The sequence below is a fragment of the Chionomys nivalis genome, chromosome 15 (assembly GCF_950005125.1).
Source record: "Chionomys nivalis chromosome 15, mChiNiv1.1, whole genome shotgun sequence".
In the NCBI taxonomy this organism is placed as follows: Eukaryota; Metazoa; Chordata; class Mammalia; order Rodentia; family Cricetidae; genus Chionomys; species Chionomys nivalis.
In genome coordinates, this window is record NC_080100.1 from 51,760,888 (window position 1) to 51,784,038 (window position 23,151).

The following is a 23,151-nucleotide window of genomic DNA, read 5'->3' on the forward strand; positions in this document are numbered from 1 at the left end:
CCTCTCCCTACCTACTGATATAAGAAGTCTCCTATCGTAGACTTGAATGTGGAGTGCTCCTGCAGCCACACAGCTTTGTACTTCTTACTTTTATTTATTTTGCAATTTGGTGCATTTACATTATCCCATGTCTGACTAGTCACTCCAATTTTGTTAGTCTACTTAAATGTTTATGTTAACTAACCATCCAGTTTGGAAGAAGCAGGTGGGAGGGAGGGAAGGAGGTTACTAAACAGACAACAGAAGGACAGCTCAACATAAAAAGAACTTGACAGAAAGACACACAGTTTGCGGCAAACAGGTTAGTAATCACTGCAGAGTTTATGACAGACATACAGTGTCACACTTTAAAACAAACAGCAGGCTTCACGTTTCTTTCTGAGGGCTCTCCTGTTTCTAGTTATCACTTCATTATCTCCCACTTCTATTTATTATCTTTTATTGCTATTAATTTTTTAAAATTGGTTTTCTCCAATCTAGTAATTTCGGAAACAGATCTCACAGGTAGGAGAAGATGCCGTCATTCTTCCCCCACCCCCAAGAAGAGGGCCACAGGAAGAAAAGCATGTGAACTTTAGTGAAGGACGCACAAAGTCTGCCTCTAATTCCACAGAGACCTGCCCCATCACCTCCAAGATGACCCTGTAGAGTGGACAGTTGATGGAGAAGGGTCATCTGTCTATCTGTTGCTTTCATTGGTTAATAAAGAAACTGCCTTGGCCCTTTGATAGGACAGAAAATTAGATGGGTGGAGTAGACAGAACAGAATGCTGGGAAGAAGGGAAGTGAGTCAGACGCTATAGCTCTTCTCTCCAAGATGGATGCAGGTTAAGATCCTTCCCGGTAAGCCACCACCTCGTGGTGCTACACACATTAATAGAAATGGGTTAATCAAGCCGGGCAGTGGTGGCACACGCCTTTAATCCCAGCACTTGGGAGGCAGAGGCAGGCGGATCTCTGTGAGTTCGAGGCCAGCCTGGTCTACAAGAGCTAGTTCCAGGACAGGCTCCAAAAACTACAGAGAAACCCTGTCTCAGAAAACCAAAAAAAAAAAAAAGAAAGAAAGAAAGAAATGGGTTAATCAAGATGTGAGAGTTAGCCAGTAAGAGACTGGAGATATGGGCCAGGCAGTGTTTAAATGAACACAGTTTCTGTGTGATTATTTTGGGTGTAAAGCTAGCCGGGTGGCGGGAGCAGCCCACTGCTCCTTCTACACAGTGGTCTCTGAGTGGTCCCTTAGGGTTCTGGCAAAGGTCCACCCAGCGTTCAGCACAGAGCTGGCTTATGGAGGGACCATCAGAAAGCAGCCCCACTATGGTGCTGGCTGATTTACTCTGTGTTCAAGTTTCCAGTCATTGTGTTGATGTTACTTGGGTGTGTTTTATGAGCGGGATGTAGTAGGTCTGTGTTGTTAAAGAAACATGAATTTCCATTACCGAAGTAGGTATCGAATCCTCGGCGTGTTGGCAGACACTCTTTCTGGCGCATTCCCAGGTGCCATTTTCCGACCATATGCGTAGCATAGCCTGCTTCCTTCAGGAGCTGGGGCAGGAGTTTTTCATCCAGGGGAACACAGCTGGGCTGACAGGTCTTGATGAGGTAATGCTGTAAGCCCATATGGATCTTAAAGAGACAGACATAGAAGCAGGGATTAATGCCCTGGAAACTCTGTGAAGGAGTGGATACAGCGACCACCTAAGTCATGGAATCTGTATGTCCAGGTTTATTCTGAAAGGTGGTTTCCCCAGTGGCACAATAGGTAAGGGACACAAATAGGAATTAAATGTATGAATGAAAAGCATTACAACAAACCAATATTTTCAATGAATATTGATCATGGCAGTATGTCAGGAACCAGTAATTTGGTCTCTCAAGGAAAAGGATTCAAATCCCACTGCAGGTGAGAAGTTGAAATCTGATTAGAAGGATTTCGATTCTTGGAGGACTTGATGACTTTTTTTAAAGACTTATTTAACAGTACGATGAAACTAATCGTTTATGATTCTTATTAGACTTTACATAAACCATAATCCGGAAAGACACTGATCTTTTCAAGAAAGCATCCCACTGACTGCCACTTTGGAATGGCTTACGAAAGAATTCCCAGGGCACAGGGTCCACACAGCATACTGTATTAAGAGACAAAGACTTGTTTAGTTTTAGAACAGTAAAACTGTAATTTCTATAATTTTAGAAGTTCCTTGGATTTTAATGGAAATACGATCCTAATAAATCCTTCACAAATTGAAATGATCATAAATTGCAAGATGCATTTAATAAAGCTAACCTGGAGGATACTGCAACCTAGACTAGGCTACCTTACATATCCTCAGCACTTACACACAAAGCCTGCTTAACAGCAGCATGCTGGACGGTTCTCGGGATTTAATGACCGCCACACCAGAAGTGAACAGCATGACTATGTGGACTTGGTTTCTGAACTGTTATAAAGGTGAAAAGTATTAAGCTAAACCATTATAAACTGGATTCTATCTATAAATGAAACTCTCTCTCCCTTTTCCAAAAAAAAGGGGGAGGGGACTGCAAGCCTTTATGAAGTCAGACTTTCTTCATCAACTTTTACCTATAAAACATATTGAGATCATGTAGATCAGATGGAAGAAAGTGTTCAACAACCTAGCTATCTTTTATGAACAGAGGCAATTTAAAAAAAAATCAAACAATGCTAAGCTTCATGGCTGTTGTAGAAAGCATGCTCTTTTTCTCATTCTTTGTTTTTGGTAACATATAATGGGCCCATTATTGTCATTTTCATGAATAAATGCATTCTCATTTCTGTTAGAGTAAATTGCAAATGGTATAATTTGTTCATTTACTCTTTTGGTCCTTCAATAATTTTTTTAAGCAAGAGCAGATATCCTAAGACCAAAAAGTTTGACACTGGACTCTACTGTATGATAAGAACCATTGTTCTGAAGAAACATAGAAGAGACGGTGACAGGTGACATGGGATAGGTGGCCAAAGAACACGTCTCTGAATCTCTGAAGATATGCGTGAGAAGTCAGCTGCACATGAAGAGAACTAACACCATCCGTGTCCTGGACTGTGAGAGCACTCTGGACTTGCCTGTGGCATTTGAAAGCCAGCGAAGAGGAGCCTAGGGACCTGGGCCGAGCTCTTGAGCTGTTAGATGCTACCATACCCGAAGATGGATGAAACACTCCTCCGCCGGCCCTGGCTTTCCCTAGCACTAGATCCTGTGTTTCCTCAAAGCAGTGGCCCTCAACCTTCCCAATGCTGCGACCCTTTAACACAGTTCCCCATGCTGGGGTGACCCCACAACCAGAAAATCATCTCCATTGCTACCTCATACTGATAATTTTGCTACTGTTATGAATTATAATGTAAGTATCTAGTGTGCAGAATATCTGAAAGGCAACCCCACAGGGTGAGAACCAATGCCTTAGATACACAGGACTCTGAGGAGAGTGAAGGCTATGGGTATCAGCTGACAACCCAGGTAGGACTTCAGCACCCTGGTCCACTAAAGGTGGGTATCAAGCAACTTGCTGCTAATAATCCCTTAAATGTGTTTGCAGGTGATCGACATGCTACATAATATAATGCAGAATAGGACAGAGCAGGAACCCAACTCCAACATGGCCCTATCTTTACAAACTTTGTGACCTCCAGACAGTAAGATAGTGGCTTCTGTGACTTCCTTCCGTCTCGACATTTGTAAGGTTATCGTCATCTGTAAAGGAGGGAGCACAACAGTATCTATTTCCTGTGGTTTGGGCAAGATTAATGAAGGGATACATAATGCCAAGTGCGTATTAAATATCCAGCGATGGTGATGGTAACAGGTCTGAGCAGGTATCAATAACACCCTCCTGTCCTAGGATGCTTCTCTGCTGGTGAGCTAAAACGCTGACCAGCCCACCCAGCACGAGAAAAGAGTTTATTTTGCTCACAGATTGACTGCAGTCCGTCCAGAGTGATGCCGAGAACTCGGAGCCAGGAGCTGAAGTGGAGACCACAGAGGGACAGTACTGACTGGCTGTTTCTCAGGCGTCCTCAGCTGCCTTTCTTAGAGAGGAGGGGCCCACCTGCCTAACGATGACACTGCCCACGGTAGGGCAGCCCATGCGACATCAATTAGCAACCAAGAAAATACCCTCAGAGACATGCCCCAAATCAAGCCAATGGATGCAATTAGTCAATAGGGGTTCCCTCTTCACCGGTATTATCAATCTGGCCACCAAGTTTAACCATCACACCTCCCAACACTGTTTCCTTGAGGACCAAGGCTTTACGGGACTCTTTGGGCTAATCTTGAGCCGATTTCCTGGCCTGTGTTTTGCAGATAACTATCATGTACAGTGCACACTGGAACTTCACACTCGCAGTTAGTTCTGCTCCCACTGGAACTAAATAAATACACAGTTAGCACTGACTTTCTCAAACTTTCAATTGCTAACTACTCAGACCACATAGATCCACAGACTTACATTTGGATCGGTGTTATTTTCACTATTTTTAAATTATATCTACATGCAGAGGGAGGTGCCTGAGAACATGAGTGCAGTGGTTACAGAGGCCAGAAGACAGTGTTGGAGTCCCTGGAGCTACACAGGCAGCAGGGAGCGGCCAGCTCTGTGTGCTGGGATCTGAACTCAGCTTCTCTGGAAGAGCAGCAAACAGTCTTAGTTGTTAAAGCCATTTGTTTTCAAGGTTTTGTTTTTAAATATTTGGCAATAAACAAATGCAAAATTCAGACAAAAATATTCAAATTTAGTTTCATCAATAAACAAATGCAAAATTTAGACAAAAAAATTTCGAACTTAAAGTGTCATTTTCTTTTTTACTATGAACTTTGATGAAAGAGTTTTCTCCCGAGTTCTGAGAGAATGTGCAAAGCTGGGATGGAACACGGAGCCTTGTGCATGCTCTTCCACTGAGCTACACGCTCGGCCCTCTTTTAATGTTTTAAGACAGGAAACTCACTCCATATCCCAGGCTAGCCTCGAGTGTGTGACCTTCTTGCCTCAGCCTCCTGAATAACTGGGATTACAAGGCTGATCCACCATGTGTATTATTTTTGCTATTTTTGTGTGGAAATCACTAGTTTGCAGACTGAGGAGGAACCATGATTCCATGCCTGCTGGGCAAATGCTCTGCCACTGAGCTATATCCTCACACTCCTCATGAACTTTGGATTTTATTTTTTGTGTATTTTGTCAGAGCCAACACTTTTGAAATTGTGGCTATTATGGCTTGAGTCCATGATATCTTTGCATAATTTCATTTGAGACCACATGGACTGTCTTAAATGTTAAAGTATGATAAACTCACTATCATGGTTTCATAGGTGGATATAAACATCAAAATATATCAAGTTGTATGTTTAAAGTATGTTAGCTTATTGCATGTTAATCATATGTCAATAAATATTTTTATTTTAAAAATGAAAGTGCATTTTCTGTGGATTCTTAGGCCTCTGTCAGCAATAACTGGACATAGACAACGAGAATGTTCACAGGCCTTTCAGGTGCCTTCCAACCAGGTCGTATTCAGTATCTAGAAGCCAAAACAAAGGACTTGTTGCCCTCCCAACTCTGGCTTCTGATCAAGGTCAGTCAGTGGGGAATCAGTGATCAGAGAGAAGGGGAACAGGAGAGAGTGAGCAGCCTTCAGTCACCTGCACCTCTGCACTGAAGGTCACTTTGAAGGCAGCTTCCCCATATACCTCCTCTTCCCGGTCACATCAGCCCTTTCTTCCCTCCCCACTGGGGTGGTAACAGCTTCACTGAGTGTCTCCCTGACACTTTCTGCCCACTCCCACATCTTCTAAAACCTCACTTTGCAGAGAAACCCTCTCTAAGGGGCTCTCATTTGGATATGCCATCTCTTTCCTGATTCGTCCCTGAATGCCAAGGGTTTTATAATTTCTAGGGAAAGGTCCTCATCACTCTGCAATCGCATAGGCACATACATGCGCACAGACCACATGCACATATGCACATGCATACAAGCGTGTTCATACACACAAAGGTTTCTTTCCATTGTTAGCACTACAAGCTTACTAAACAGAAACTCGAGCCAAGGCCCAAAACACTTCATAACATATTCTAATATATCACCAGCAGGATGTAAAAGTAGTATTTATGGAGCCCAAAAGCATCAGTGGATATAAACGTGCAAAGCTCACATGGGAAGCTCATCTATCGTGCACAGAGAATTGTCTCTGAGCACTAGAAAACGCTGCCAAGAGATGCTTGGCAGCTTGGTTTTCCTGTACCATGGGCACCAAGCCAGGCGGTCAGCTGAAACCTGTCTCCATTCTCTCCGATCACACAGAACGGGGAATTTGTTCTTTTTAGTTCCTGAGAATTTATTTGACAGGGCATTTTTATGGCATTACTGGGAAGCAGAAGTCAAACTCTGGATAACAGCCAGAAATGTGGTTGCAGTCTGTTCAAGCACTATTTGAAGTCAGGAAGCTATAATGTGTGGAGACGCAGTAAACAGGCAAGAGCCAAGCTCACGACCCTCCAGCGCAGAACTCTGGAGTGACCCCACAATGCCTGGGGCAGGCTGTCATGGGGTACAAATGCAAACCAGAGAAAGAAGGGCAGCTATCTAAACAAGAAAATCTACAAGTCCAATCCAAGCCTCATCTTCAACATCCAGAAAGAAGGTGTGAACAGAAAAAGACATAGCTGTAACCTATGAAAGCCCATGGGAGCTAACACACATCTGCCTTGTGTGGCGGTATCTTCTTCATGAAAATAAATCCTCCTGCAAAAACACCCCTTCCAAAGATTGCACTTGGCCATTGAGGATCTGCTCCACTGATGCAAAGGTCTGCAAACCCCGGGAGGGACTTGCTTCCCATGAGATAATTGACAAGAAATCTTCAGTCTTTTCCCTGAGATCTAGGAGATGCATGCTTAGTTTAAAAGAGAAAAACAAAACCGAACAAAACCACCTCCTGCTGTGGGGAGGAGGATCATGGCTCTTAGGTCAGAACTTTGTCCAGTCCTCTTTCTGAGGCCCATGCAGTCCTCCGATTAAATGTGTGTCTGTGCTATGTCAAGTTGACACAAGCTAAGGTCATCTGAGAGGAGGGAACTTCAACTGAGAAAACACCATCATATCAGACCGTGGACAAGCCTGTAGGACTCTTCTTTAACTAGGGATAGCTGGGGGAGGACTCAGTCCATTTTGGTGATGCTATCCCTATGCTGGTGGTCCTGGGTTCTATAAGAAAGCAGACTGAACAAGACATGAGGATCAAGCCAGTAAGGAACGCCTCTCTATAGCCTCTGCATCAGCTCCTGCCTCCAGGTTCCTGCCCTGGTTGAGTTCCTGCCCTGACTTCCATAGATGATGAACTATGATACGGAAGTGAAGTCAAATAAACCCTTTCCAACTTGCTTTTGGTCATGGTGCTTCTTCCCAGCCAGAGAATCCCTTCTTAGACAGTATCTCAGAGCTCAGGATGCTTCAGCCACCTTGTAAGAAACTGTACCAGGGGCTCAGTGTACCCCTGTAGCACACTTGGCAGTGGATGCCATTTGTCTCCCACCCTGAACAGTGGAGGGATAACACCTGGTGGAACAGAAGGGAAGCGTCCATCTGTCTATCCCTCCATGCACCCGAGTGTTTGTGAAATGCCACCTCTATGGCATTTGAGAATTCAGGAAAGTGAGCAGGCCTGGCCTCTGCCTTACACACCACGGAGCCTGAAAGGAGGTTTCCACAATAGATCACAGTCACACGACAAGGCAGTGGCCAGCCAGGCTTCATAACCCTCAGCCTGTGCTCTTGCCAGTTTCCTGTAGGTTTTGATCATGGTCAGGAAACACTTGTACCACCCTACAGTTTACCCCTGGAGATGGCCACAGGACAACTGGAGAGTGGAGAATCTGCTCCCTCCCCCTTGCAGCCCGCCTGACAGTCAGCTGCCCAGGGCACTGAAGCCAAGAGCTACAGAACACACATTATGCCTCAGGAGCCTGGTGTGGCCAGCTGGCCTGGCCCCTCAGAGCTCAGGTTTCAGAACTGGCCCGCACCACTGACAGTTTTAAGGGCCTATTTATTCTGTGCTGACTAGTAAAGAGCACAAGGCTCTGACTAAACCCACAAAGCAATGTTGTTTGTGAAAAGAACAAACAAGGCAGAAATGGTTTCCGTGACTTCCTCTGTTTAAATTATGAATCCGACAGAAGCTTATTGAGGAAGAAAATATGAAGAACTCTGAGAAATGGATTTTTTAATAAAGAGATATGATTAGGAAGCAAAATCAATAATGATAATGACCTGAGAGCAACAGAGTATGCACAGATTTTCAATAGAAATTATTGCATTTATCATGTATAGGGTTTTTATGTACATGTGTGTATATGTATGTGTGTGCTTGTGTGTAGACATGTGCACACCATCTCACACATGTGAAGATCAGAGAACAGTTTGCAGAAGGTGGTGCTCTCCTCCCCACCATGTGGATTCCAAAGATTGAGCTCAGGTCAGCAGGCTTGGTGACAAGCAAGCGCCCTTACCTGCTAAGCCATTTCACTGTCCTCAAATAACCAACCACATCAGTCAATCAGCTACAAAAATGCCACAAGTCAACTGATCACATTCCATGCAACTCCGAATGCAACTTACTTTCTTATTTCCAGTATCTTGGGAGGTAAATTAAACATCTCCATCAGAGCAAGTCGCCCCTGGGTTCCTCGTACTGGAGACCCATGCTTGACTGCTGGCCTCTTGCTAGCTCATATAAAGCCAATGCATCCTTTGTCTCCCCCTTCAATGAACACAGACATGAAAACTACCACTGGCAACACGATGGCCTGCTGGCTGCACGCTACTCTCGTCTCTGCCTTTGGCCAGACGATGCTATGGCTCTTCTGACTAGAATCACAAGTCCTCACCCAAAGTCCCCTCCCAGTTCTCCCAGCTCCTCCGCTATCTCTTTAATCCAATTCAATGACAGGAATCCATCAAGGCTGATGGGGACCAGGCCAGACCCTGAGGACAAGCAGGAACAGCAGCTAGTAAGGCCATGTTTAGCTGGACCTTCATGCCACCAGGCCCTCTTCCTCTGCAACTGTCTCCTGCCAGTCGTGAGGCAAACTTGTAGCAAAAGTCAGGAATCACCTGCCCTGTGCCTGCATGGCCTCTTCCCCATATTTCCTGTCCAAGGTTCCGCTTCAGGGGTGAGTAAAAAGCCCTGAGAGTGGCTTGTCTATTTATCAGGATGATTAAGAAAAATGTGGCTCAGGTCCCCTAGGAAAGAAGCGGTGTCATCTTTCATTGTCTGTCTTCTCTGCCAAGGCTTATAGAATTCTGGTGTGGAGTGACCTCCTCGGTCCCCAGGGGAAGAACAAGCTGAGGACTAAAAAGAGTTACTTAGTGTTTTCCCTGAGACCTGCCATTTTTGTTGTCCTTCAATCTTTGCTTCCTTCCTTCCTTCCTTCCTTCCTTCCTTCCTTCCTTCCTTCCTTCCTTCCTTCCTTCCTTCCTTCCTTCATGTGTGTCTCTGTGTGTGTGTGTGTGTGTGAGAGAGAGAGAGAGAGAGAGAGAGAGAGAGAGAGAGAGAGAGAGAGAGAGATGGGAGGGGGCTCATTTTGTAGGCCTAGGGTAAGCCAGGCTGGCCTCCAACTCACAGAGATCTTCCCAAGTGCTGGGATTAAAGGCGTTGCACCAGCTCCCAGCTCGCCTTCTCAAAAGCCTCATTAAAAACAAGCAGGCATTTATTACCACAGAGCTACATTTCAAGTCCTTGTTTGTTTGAGACAAGTCTTGCTTTGTAGCCCAGGCTGGCCCTATGCACTTGAGTCTAGCCTCAAATTCCTAGTCCTTCTGCCTCAGCCTTCCAAGGCTGGGATTACAGGCACATGGCCTCCACCCAGCGCAGTCCTAGGCCTTGAACTATGATGGAGCTCCTTCTTGTGTAGGCACACAGCACACACATCTGCTTAGCTGATCAATGTGAGTGCTTCTCGACGACAGAGAGAATCAAAGTCAACCTAATAGGAGGAGCAGGCCTTGAACTACTAACACGTGGGACTAGAGGTCTGAACGGTGGCTCAGCAGTTAAGAGCACTCAAAGCTCTTGCAGAGGACCTGCGCTCAGTTCCCAGGACCCACATGGTGGCTCACAACCATCTGTAACTCCAGTTCCAGAGGATCTGATGCCCTCTTCTGACCTCTGAGGGTACCACAGTATCAGATACATGTGGTACACATGCATACCCCCAGGCAAAATACTCATCCACATAAAATAAATCTTTTTAAAAGTAGACAATTTTTATTGGAGCATGGAGAGATGGCTCAGGGGTTAAAAGCCCTTGTTGCTCATCCAAAGAACCCAGGTTCAATTCCCACATGGCAGCTAACAATTATATGTTAACTACAGTTGCAAGGAATCTGATGCCCTTTTCTGTCCTCCATGGGCACCAGGCATAGACACGGCATACCACATACATGCAGGCAAAACTCCCATACATGTAAAAAATAAAATTTAAATTAAAATTAAAAAAATTCACTGGGAATGCAGACATGTAATGGATACTGTATAGTGAATCAGGTCAACTTGTTAGAATTTGAAAATTCAGTATTTTTAAACTCTCTGAACTGAAAACAGTACAGAAATGCTATTCGGAAAGATGAGCAGTTTGAATAGAGGACAAATGAATAGAAAATTTTTTCCCCTACAGGAACCATTAAGAAACTAGTAAAGAGGGACTGCCAAGTGGAAGTGTGGGAAACAGAAAAACACAGCTTTGTATTAGAAACTTCCGGATGCATTTCCTACATGCAATTTTGAAAATAAGAATGCTTAGCTGGGCATGGCAGTTTAGCCTTTAATCTCAGCACTTGGAGACAGAGGCAGGTGGATCTCTGTGAGTTCCAGTGGACACAATCTTTAGGGTATAAAAATATCAAGTGTAATATTCTTATGGAAATAGCAACAATCAGAGCTGAAGACTTAACATTTTTATCCTGAACAGGAAGCATTAGGTCCAGAGAGACCTTGCCTTCCTCTGAGCTCCCAGCATCCCTTTGACCCTTCATTCCCTCAGTGCCCACTACTATGACCTTCTCCAGTCTTAGGACAAGCTAGATCCAGTCTCAGGGCTTGCTTCTCTTCTTCCTCCCATAGCTTGTTAAATCCTTTGCAGGATCTTGACCCTGCTGACTGTGACATTTGGGCCTCTGTCAACCTCGCCTCCTTGGGGACATTCTCAGGGTCCCTATCACTCTACCTACTTTATTCTCAACTCTTATCACCACACTCTTTAGAGTCACCTTCCTCACTTCCTTGTTCATACCCACTTAGTTCACTCCTCCCCATCCCTCCTCCTTTCACCTTAAACACCGGAAGATCCTGCAGGACAGCACAGTGTCCGGCACAGCAAGCTGCTCCACAAACACCTGCTCAACAAAGGAACAAATGAACATCACATTTCACGGTGATGGACTGCAAGCCTAGACAAGATACACATCTATTCAACAAACACCAAAGGTTCTAGCCCAAGCAACCAGGCAAGGAAATATAATGAAAGACACTCGGGTTTGAAATCAAGCAAGAAAAGTGCTAATTCAGGAAACCTTGAGATTTCACACACACATACATGCATACATGTACACACATGCACAGGAACACGCACATGCAAACACACGTGTACAAACCCTAGTACATCTCACAAGCGTGGTCAATGTATACACATTAGTTGCATTTCTATATAAGAGCGCTAAACATCTGAAAATGAAATTAAGAAAGCAATTCCAATCACAATGGGACCAAATATGAAATATTTAGAAATAACTTTTACCAACAAGCTACAAAATCTGTATTCTGAAAACTAACTACTGCCGGAAAGCATTAAAGAATACTTGCAATACTGGAAAGATGGCTCAATTCCAGGACTGTTGTCAAGGCTGCAATACTTTTAAGTGGTTCTGCAGACCAGTGACATCCCGGTCAAAATTCTGTGTCTCGTTCCCCACTCCCGAAGTAGATAAGTTGATCCTAAAGTCCACATAAAAATCAAGGGGGCTCACAATCATTAAAACACTCTTGCAGGGAAAGAAAGGCGGGCAGAATTCACACTTCCATATTCTGGAGCCTAGTATATAGCTACGGTGTCATTTAGAGTCATGAGAAACACACAGACTTATGGGAAACCACTGTGGTCAGTGGGCTGACACCGGCTGAGGTGAGAAGACAAAGGAGGAGGAGCAGTCTTTTCAGCGAAGCACACATCTCCACACCTGAGTGACACACACAAATTAGCTCAGAATAAATGCAGAGCTCAATGTAAGGGTAAAAGTCATAAAACTCCTGGAAGAAAACAGAGAGACCAATACATGCAATATTAGGCAATGACTTCAGTATGTAACACCAAAAGCATAAGCTATCAAACAAATTAATTATATTACATCAAAATTGAAAACTTGTTGTATATCAAAGGACACTGTCAAGAAAGTAACAAATAATCATCTGATTAAAGTTTACTACCCAAAACATAAAGACCAAGAGCCAACATTAAAAACGCACAACCCAATTAAAATTAGGCAAGGGCAAGAGAGGCTGAAGAGATGCCCAGTGGTTAAGAGCACTGATTGCTCTTGCAGAGAACCTGGGTTTTGTTCTCAACACCCACAAGGCAGCTCACAAACATCTGTAACTCCAGTTCTAGTTACTTCTGATATCCACAGGCACTGCACTCCTGTGCAGACGCACATAAGCAGACGCACATAACTACAAACAAAAATGAGATTTTTCTAAAAGTTCAAATTTACAGTACAAAATTACAAACGAACGTTAAATTAAATCCAGAAATTTTGTTTTTGGGAAACTGTTCTACAGATGTGTTTCAAATGAGCAAAAGGACATGTGTACAAGATATCGATTTCACCTTCTTTGATAAGGCAAAAGGTTGAAATTACTTTTGTATCCATTATTATGTGACTGGTTAAAATGCTCTGTTCATGTAACAAATCAGCGTGCAGACATGCACGAGGATGCTATTTATTTAACAACATGAATGATGTCAAATGTTCAGTAAAATTAAACATGGGTACAAAGGTGTGAAGAGAACATTACAATATCTACATGTGCACTTGCATGCACAGTCATGAGACACTTCTGGAAGGATCTTGTCAGTCACAGCTTGTCACTTCTCTGTATACTTCTCTATATATGGGAATGAACGCCTAAGGGAGTGGCTGGGTAGGGAAAAATTTTCAACGTAAGCCCCTTTTGTAAGCTTTGAGTGTTTTAATTTTTTATTTGAAGGTTCACATATTTATAACAGATTTAGTTGCTTTCGTACTTCATTCCCCACCCTGCGCTCTCCATTGGAGCCAAGGCTTTCTCAGCAAGTTCCCCTCCTGCACTCATGACTCCTCTTTCTCTGTGACCCTTCGAGTTTAACTAGAGTTTGTTTCCTGAGTGTGGGACGGGAAGATTCCACAGGAACGGGGGCTACTTACAGGGACTACACCACTGAAGAAAATAAAACCTCCTTTCCCCAAAATTTGGGTTTTAAACCATACATTTTTTCTACTTAAAAATAAAATGTATAGGCAGATTTTAAAGATAATGGACAAAGGTCATGGGGAAAACACCAGCTGGCTGTAGAGAGACTGAAATCTCTACCTCGACTACCTCCCTCATCCGTGGCTCAGTCTACCGCCTATCTACCACAACTACCTCCCTCATCCATGGCTCAGTCTCCCCACTACCTCACCCTCCTCTCTCAGATGCTATAAATTTTCCACCATGACGGTTAAAAGGATCTTGTGAAAGAACTGGTAATAATTAAATGTTTTAATATAAAATCTTGAATTCATATTTCTGTTTCATTCTCAAAAGCTGAACAACTAACCCATACAGTGTGTAAGGCAGCACTAGGCAACAGGGTCCCATACAGCGTGTAAAGCATGCTAGGCAGGGTCCTCTCCTCCCGTGCAGTGTGTAAGAAGTGTGAGGGTCCTCTCATCTGTTCCTACCAAAGACAGGCTGGTGAGTAGGATAATAGCCCTTTCCCTAGGAACAGAAAAGCATCAGCGTTAAAGACATGTTAGGCTAGGCAGAGCATCAGATTTTAGCCCTGGTCCTGTATCTATCTGTGAGGAACAGAGTTCGGCAAGGTTTTGACACAGCCAGGACTGAAACCTACCTCTCAGCATTCCTGACCATTCTCTTTACTCATCACTTTCAAAAGTAAAACACACACACACAGCTCAAGAGAGCAAAGTTCGGTAGTCTAGGCTTGTCTAGATTTTCAAATCTGAAGGGTTCCCTAAACATTAACTCTCTCAACATTAGTAGAATTGACATCCTATTTTCAATTCTATTGCTGTGATAAAAAAAAAAAAAAAAAAAAAAAAACCAACAAAAAGTAACTTAGAGGAGCAAGGGTTGTTCCATCTTGAGATTGCAGGTTTCATGACGGGGAAGTCACGGCAGGAACGTAAGCTAACCAGCACGTCCAGTCAAGAGCAGAAACGCACCTGTGCCTACTCAGCCCACTTTCCCCATTCCCATCCAACACCCAAGCTCAGGCCATGCTGCCAACACCGTGGGCTGCAGATGAATGAACACAATCAAGATCTGTCCGCATGCCAACCTAATCCAGGCAGTCTCTCACTGAGATTCTCTTCCCAAGAGACCGTGCCAAGCTGACAGAACCCATTACCACAAGTGCAAAGGTAACAGACAGGACTCTTGAAGAGTTCAAGTACCTCATTTTGAAATAGTTAACAATCTTTTCATTTTATTGTACTGAACGATTCTTTCAGAAATAACAGTCATTCCCATTTTATAGCTAACACAGGCAATTTTTAAGTAAAAATATGTTAGATTCATTTTTCAGATAGAGATGTTTAGGAGTGACTTAAATGCTCAAAAAATAATAAGGATATTAAGTATGAAGGAGCTACTAGGGGAAATAGGTTGAATACTTCTGAGGAGAAAACAGTTGCGGTAAGTGCTGATTCTAAACACACTGCCTGGTACGTGAGCAGTTCCATCCTTTAGTCCTGTGGCCTTGGGCGCATTTCTTCTGGATGAGTGGTTGTGTGTGTGTATGTGTGTGTGTGTAAATGTGGCTGCAGGTGTGTACACACTCAGCACCCATCGTGGAGCCAGAGGACAACCTAAGGCAGCAGCCCTCAGACACGGTCCACTTTTCTGTTTTGAGAAGGCTCTCTCATTGCTCTGAAACTCTGCCATAGAGACCAGTCTAGCAGGCCTGAGAGCTTTCTGGTGCCTACCTGCCCCTGCCTGCCCCCGCCTCCCTCCACCTGCCACCTGCCAGGGTTCTGGCACCCAAGTCGTCCCCAAGCCCAACATGTCTTACCTTGTTCCAGCCTCAGTTTACATCATTGTGATAAAACGGCAATGCTAATACAGCACGACTTTTAAAAATGTAAAAGCACTGCTCCTCAGTATAAATATGGCATCAGGACAGAGGAACTAGTTGATTTCAGAGAATAATCCTGATATTATGAAAAAAAGTATCTGGATGTTCCAGAACTATCACCACTGCTGTATCACTATAACTCCATGAAATATGAAATATTAAGAGGTTGCTATGTGAGAAAATCTACAGCTGAGTATTTGGAAGGTACAGAAAATATTTCTTATAGTTTTGACAATGATTCTAAACAAGGAAGGGTCATCAGTTTTGAATTATTTAAATATAAAAATCATTTTTAATTAGCTTTGAAGGATATGAGAAAGGTACCCAGAATGTACCAATGTATAGAATTTGAAAGCAATGATCCTTTTTAGACTCCAGTAAAAGAATATCATTAAACCAAAGTAATCTTTAACAGGAACTCGTGGATCCTGTGACAGACTATAAAGGGTGGAAAAAACACCAGATATGTTTGAGTCAGCTCCCTTGAGATGCCTCTGGTGGTTCTGAAGTACACGGCTTCTCCTTTCCCTTCACTTATTAACCACAGATTTACTCCCAGTACTCAAGTATTTTCAAGGGCTTGGTGGGGTAGCACATTAGGAGGTGAAAGTAATCAAGTCTATGAGAGGTTCGAGGTGCAGCATTGGCTTTTCCGTCTACGTCTGTTAGGACGCTGCGTAAACCAACAGCCCCTCTGTTACTTTGCAATGTGAGTTCAGTTTTCTCTCTTCAGAGCAAACCCAGAACCTTCCCCTACTCCTGGGAGACTCCTACTGTGTGCTGGAGACACTTGCATTGGCCTCGGGACTACGATTACACTTCACAGTCAGGTAGACTCCTTGGCATGACCTTCCCGCTGGTAGGGAAGCAGACCATGCTTAGTTTCCATAGTAAACTCTTGGCTATGGATGTTCCTGAGTCTCTTAGAGAAGCATTGTCTTCTCCCTTCAGCCTTCTGTTGAAATCTTTATCTTGGTCTTAGAACATGAGGTTAGCGTTGGTCTGAAAGGTTTGGGGAACACATATGTAGGAGGTCAGTGAGTTCAAAGTGCTTGTTGAGTAAACTGTGTGCTTAGAATCCATTACACAGTAGATGACATCATACTTACACTTATTGCTAACTCATTTTTCCTCGAAAATATCTGCTGACATCTTTGATTGACTTGTTCTGAATATCCACACTGGCACCATGTTATCTAAATCTTTGCATGAAGAAAGGCCAGAAGATTGTGTGATGTGTGTAGAAAGATAAGAGAGATGGATGGATGGATGGATGGATGGATGGATGGATGGATGGATGGATGGATGATAGATGGGTGAATAGAGACAGAGATTGAATATCAGTATCCAATAGTAGCCACTAAAAAATATTATATTTAATTTGGTCATAATCACATCAGGATCTTATAAACTCATCAACTGCACTCAGAATGGGGAGTGACTAATTTCATAGGTGTGAGATGGCCGGTGGCTGCAGGAAACTGAGGACCACAATTGAGTAGCTGACATCCGTGTAGGCAAGCTATCTCCTCTCACCTGTACAGGGGATTCACGATAACTATCTCATGGGGTGTTTTTCAAAATTAAGTTTAAAGACAATAAAACACTACAAAAGTGTTCTTCCTGTTTCTGGTCATCTAACATACACATAGTCCGTGGGGAAATCCGTGCGTTGCACTTTTCTAAAGGGCAGTGAAGACGATCATACAGGTTGGATTTACCCTCCAATGTGGAAGGAGTATCAGCATCCCGTGTTTCATTCTAAGGTGCAGAGGACCTGGAAGTGACTTCCGTTGTTGGTTGTGTACGGCGGACGACCTGGAGGGCAGGCACTGGAGTTTCCAGGTTGTTGGCACAGGGGTAGTTACAGGCAAGTGCTTATTAAAGGAAAGACATACAGAGGCGCCTGGGGTACACCTTATCTCTCCTGTAGCGGGCTCCAAGGCACAAAAGGAACTGGGGGTAAAGGTTAAGACTTTTTACAGTACCCTCCAGACTCATACACTGCAGGCTTCTCTGATTTTGCTCCCCTTGTCAACAATCCCAGTCTTTTTATAATGTTTCCAAGTTAATCTCTGAAACTCCCATCTACTTGGTTTCCTATCCTCCTGTCCCAGCAGCTCACTCCTGACCACTGAGCACACCGATTATCAGGATCCTTCCCACTCTAATTCCACTCTGGAGCTCCGTGAGCCTCCCTCACTTTCTGCACCCTTCCTCCTTAGGTCCCCATCTACCCTTGACCCTGGGGGTTCACAGGCACAGCACCTCGAGTTCCCAGAAACCTCCTCTCCTCAGTCCTTGAGAAAACGAAAGCCACTTCAGCACTGGAGCCACCAAGAGGAAGCCGGGCATGCGCAGAGGCCTGGGGAAGCCATGGGCAAGCGAGCGCGGTCCCACTGAGCCCCTAGTGCCAGCGCGCGGGCTCACAGAGCCACGCAGGGCGAGAGGCCACCTCATACCTGATAGCGCCCGGTGAGCAGCTGGCTCCGCGAGGGTGTGCACAATGGCTGCACGTAGTAGTTGTCCAGGACCACCCCGCCGGCCGCCAGCGCATCCAGGTGCGGCGTGCGGATGGCCGAGCCGTGGAAGCCCACGTCGTTCCAGCCCAGGTCGTCTGCCAGCACGAAGACCACGTGGGGAGGCCGGGCAGCCCCGGAGGCCCAGCCCGGCGACGGCTGCAGGAGCAGCAGCGACAGGAGCAGCTGCAGCTGCAGCTGCAGCTGCAGCCCGAGGCCTCGGGCCTGCCTCCCAGCGCATCCTCTCGGCTCCCCCATCCTTCGCAGCCGGCCGAGCCCGAGCTGCTGTTGTCCCGGACAGAATCGGGAACTGAGTGACCCGGGGCCGGCAAGATTTCATTCACCGGGGCGGGCCGCGGGCTGGGGAGGGCCGTCGTCACGCCCTCCGCCTCCCCCACGGGGGCGGGGGAGGAGCCCGCACAGAGCACGCGTGTAAACTCCACTGGTGTGGTGCTTTCAAAGCCTAGAGCAGAGACCCGTTATTTTCCCTAGCCATGAACTTGAGAACCACGAATTCCAAAGGGTTTTCACATCCCTTATCTGATTAAATCTAGCTGCAACCTTGGCAGCTAAGCGGTATAATTATCTCCTCTCTTCACCCTCCAGAAGAAACCACCTTGTAAATGGCTCTACTACTGGCTCCCCTTTCTCTGTTTCCCTGTGCCGATGTCTGTCTGTGTCTGTTTCTCCCTCTTTCTTGTGTGTTTGTGGGGGGGGGGGGGGAGGGTTTTGTAATTAGCAAGTTGTGTCTAATTCAAGGCCATAGCTTGGGGCACTTGAGAAAACAGAAGACAGCATGCAGATGGTGGGGTTTCAGATCCATTTATAAAAAGTGTGTACCCATGAAGCCACTTCCTTCCCATCAGCCGTGGGCTGAACACCGTCCGTTTGCAAAGGGTGAAGTTTCATTTCCAGGTTGTTTGGGGGTGTGCCACAGAAGACCGTCTGCTTACTCAATGTCTAGAGATGAGTGATAACTGTTAGGTGGAGGAGAAAACTCTGCACCTAGGGAAGACACCCTCTCAAGCCGAGGCCAAGTCCACGGAGCTATTTTACAGCTTTAGAGACGGTCCTCCAATGATAGCCTTGACAAACAACTACCCCAAAGTGCATACATGACTTCTGTGCAGCTGGTCAACAGGCATTTGTTGCCTTGTTCTTTAAATGGGTTTTAACTTCTTATCGGTTTGTCCATTAAGTTAAATAAAATCTGATGATGTATTCATTTTTGCATTTGTGTGAGAGTAAAGATTTTTCCTTTTTTTGGAAAATTATCCTTAACTGCTTAGCTTATTTCCCTCTTAACATACTTACATCTTTTTCCTTTGCAGTAGATAACTACTTTTCGTCTTTTATAAAGAATGTAGCTGAAAGGTTTTTAATTTTAGCATTGTAATTTTAGCATTACAAAGAGCAGTTTGTTTCCCTTTGTGTTGAGGATGGACTAGGGGGAGACAGAATTGTCCACTGTGGTCTTTGCATATTCTTCTACCCCATAGTTGTTCTCTATATCCCCCCCTCCTTTTTTGTTGCTTTTGTTTTTGTTTTGAACCAGGTCCTGGCTGTGCAGCCCAGGACAGCCTCCTCCAGCTCTCTGTCTTCCTGCCTCTTCCTCTAATAGAGGGAAACTGGGGTTACAGTCACATGCCACCATCCCAGGCTTTCTCTGTCCTTCTTGATAAAACTCCAGCAACCTAGCTAACCCTTCTTTAACAACTGCTCCTGAATCTAAGCCCACACCAGACTCTCTGTATCCTACTCTGTCAACTAAGCATATAGGTGGGAGGTGCCCTGGAGACATGCAGATGGAAGGGTCCCTTCTGGTTTCCCTATGTCCTGAATGTCCATGGCGTGCATGCTGTGGCAATGGTTAGTTGTTTTAAGTAATCTCTCTACTGGTGTCCGTTTGCTGCTTCGTCAGAATTTGAGTCGGGCGACACTTTGACCATGCATGCAGGAAAGTGGTGCGGATGCTTCTGGAGCCTCAGACAGAGGCGCAGTGTTGATTAGCTCCTTTGTGGAGCCACTGTGGTACTGGCATCCTATCTCCACTGCAAAGTTACCCTTCCCCCTTGTCGTCAAACTTCGCTCTTTGGTTTTTGTCTCTTGCTTGAGTTGGTTATAATTAGGATGGCTACCAATAGTGACCTTTTAGTTTTCTTTCTATGAGTTTCTGAGTTCCCTATGTATTTAATTCACTGTGAACTCTTGGAATCTTGTTTTGATTAATATGCCCTAATTTTTAGCATAATTATCACCCCCATCTCAACAGACAGAGACTGCTTTATTGGAACAGTGAGTGGCCCCCAACATTTCTGAGGGATGAAAGTTGAGTGCATTTAGTGGGCATGGGAGATACACACACGCACACATGTGCGCACATGCACATGTGTGCACATGAACACACAGATACAATGCACACGTGCACACACACACACACACACACACACACACACACACGTAGCAACCAGGAAGTTAGAGCCATTTTTTTGTGACTTGCTTGGGAGCAGAGTGGGTTGTTTTTACTATCTGAGCATATTGTTTCCACAGGTAGATCCAGAATGGTCAGGCTGGGGCTAAGTCATTCTTTATGGCTCAGAGCTATGCCCCCCCCACACACACAGCCTGACTCAATTTATCATGACCCTAGACCAACATATCCCAACTCTGGAAGAAAAATAAAGGGGGGGGGTGTAGTTTCAGGGAGGCTGCTTCCTGCTGGAAGGAAGCTACAATCTCAACATTTGGAAGGGGCATGTTGAAGTAGCTCCCAGGTGGGATAGGGGCTGGTCATTTTCTGCATGAAGAATTCAGTGACCTTCTGGGAGGCAAGAAGATGCTCAACTCAAGGCCAGTATTGCAAAACTTTGTTTCCAAATAAATAAAATGTTTGCTGGTGTTTTATTGGAACTGAATTAAGTTTCTAAGTTAATTTTCAGAGATCAAGGTTTCTGTGATACTCAACTATAGCCACCGGTAAGAGGTGCCTCTCCTTTTTTTGTGCATTTTTTTATTAGATTAAAAAAATACCAATCTAGCCAGGCGGTGGTGGCGCACGCCTTTAATCCCAGTACTTGGGAGGCAGAGGCAGGCGGATCTCTGTGAGTTCGAGACCAGCCTGGTCTACAGAGCTAGTTCCAGGACAGGCTCCAAAAACCACAGAGAAACCCTGTCTCGAAAAACCAAAAAAAAAAAAAAATACCAATCTAAATTCCCACTCCCTCCCCTCCTCCCATTCCCTCCACACACCCTCCCACCTCACGCCCTCCAGTTTTCAGAGAGGGTGAGGCACATTGCTTTGTGGAAAGTCCAAGGCCCTTCCTACTAAATCTAGGCTGAGCAAGGTATACATCCAAAGAGAATAGATTCCCAAAAAATGAGTACATGCAGTAGGGATGAATCCTGGTGCCACTGCCAGTGGCCCCTCAGTCTGCCCCAGCATGCAACTGTCAACCACATTCGGAGGGACTAGTTTGGTCCTACACTTGTTCCTTCCCAGTCCGGCTGGAGTTGATGAGCTCCCATGAGCTCAAATAGGCTCTTTAAGTGGGTGAACCCATCATGGTCTTGACCTCTTTGCTCATATTCACATTCCTCCCACTCTTCAACTGGACTTTGGGAGCTCAGTCCAGTGCTCCAGTGTGGGTCTCTGCCTCTGTTTTCATCAGTTGCTGGATGATATTTAAAATATTCATCAGTCTGACTACAGGGCAAATCAAGATCAGGCCCCCTCTCCTCTATTGCTTGGGGTCTTAGCTGGAGGGGAGAAGGGAAGGTGTGAGGAGAACTTGGGGGAATGGGATAGTCGAGATGGAGAAAGGACAAAGATGAGAACAAGGAAAGAGATATCTTGATTGAAGGAGCCATTATAGGGTTAGCAAAAACCTGGCTCTAGATTAATTCCCAGCCTCTCCACTTTTAAGACCTGCTTCTGTAACCTTTAGGAGTACATTAAGATTTTTCTCTAGCACTTTTTTTGGCGGCTTTTTTAAATTTTATTTTTATTTTATGTGCATTGATGTTTTGCCACAGGTGTCAGATCTCCTGGAACTGGAATTACAGACATTTGTGAGCTGCCACATAGGTGCTGGGCATTGAACCTGGGTCCTCTGGAAGAGCGATCAGGGCTCTTATCCACTGAGCCATTTCTCCAGCTGTCCTCCAACACTTTTCCACTTATTAAATCAATTCCTGAGTACTTTTCCTTCTCTGCTGTTGTTGAAATGGAGTGGTCACTACCATTTTATCTTTCAAAATATTGTTAATTACACTTGTTGATGTTGGTTTTTTTTGTTTTGTTTTGTTTTGGTTTGGTTTGGTTTGGTTTGGTTTGGTTTTTCGAGACAGGGTTTCTCTGTGGTTTTGGAGCCTGTCCTGGAACTAGCTCTTGTAGACCAGGCTGGTCTCGAACTCACAGAGGTGTTGATGTTGTAATCATCTAAAAAGATAACGTGGAACCATCTCCAATACACTTTCTTCTTGGAAACAGTGAAAGTTATGGGTGGCATGCTTTTATTTTCTTCAAGTTTGTGCGTGCGTGTGTGTATGTGTGTGGAGAGAAAGAGGGAGGGCTGGTTGTCCTAGGTAGATAGGTTGGTCAACAGAGGGATGGGAACATATTCAGTTTTCCACCGTATTTCCTTCTGTGCCTTCAGTTTTTAAAAACCTCTGCATCTGAGTACCGCTCTCTTCTTGTCCTACTCCTGTTAACGTTATTATTAGTGATGCAATGACACAATTTGCAAAGCATCATGAGTAAGTCTTCATCTTCCACTAAGGAACCCACACCCACAGCCACAGCCACCCATGCCCGCTGTCTCCTGCTGTGTTTGGCGGCTTGTGCTGAAAACCAGCGAGCTAAGCTCAGAGACAGAACCCCAAGCAATTTTTGTCTCAATGCCTTTGAAGATGCTCAGTCCCAGCAACCGAGGCCAGGCCTCCTCAAACCTCTTATGTCTGAACGTGAAACCGTTGGTGTGGGTGAAGAGAAGCTAAGCAACTGCTGAGATAAGACTGGCAAGCGGGCTTTCTTCAGAGAGATAACTCAACGGCATGCCCGTGTGTTAAGTTGTGGTTGATGTTGCTCATTGATCCTGGAGGCACAGGTCAGGCACCTGAGCATCAGAAAGGGGGCCAAAGTCTGTTCATCTAGATGCTGCCGACTAAACTATTTTCATGGTGTATTCGGTTGTAGAAATGGATGTGGGGACGCATTTGTAACTAA

The 23,151-nt window shown here is 44.9% G+C and overlaps 1 protein-coding gene across 1 annotated transcript in view; it reads right to left on the reverse strand.

Annotated features, from left to right (window-relative positions):
- The window catches only part of Arsb (arylsulfatase B), a 172,478-nt gene extending 154,142 nt beyond the window's left edge, over nucleotides 1-18,336 (reverse strand). The window contains exons 1-2 of the mRNA XM_057789978.1: nucleotides 17,871-18,336; nucleotides 1,437-1,623 (exon numbers count right to left, since the gene is read on the reverse strand). Coding sequence (XP_057645961.1) covers nucleotides 1,437-1,623; nucleotides 17,871-18,185 — 502 coding nt within the window. The 5' untranslated portion in view covers nucleotides 18,186-18,336. The remainder of the gene's footprint in view (nucleotides 1-1,436; nucleotides 1,624-17,870) is intronic.
- Between the last annotated feature and the right edge of the window lie 4,815 nt (nucleotides 18,337-23,151).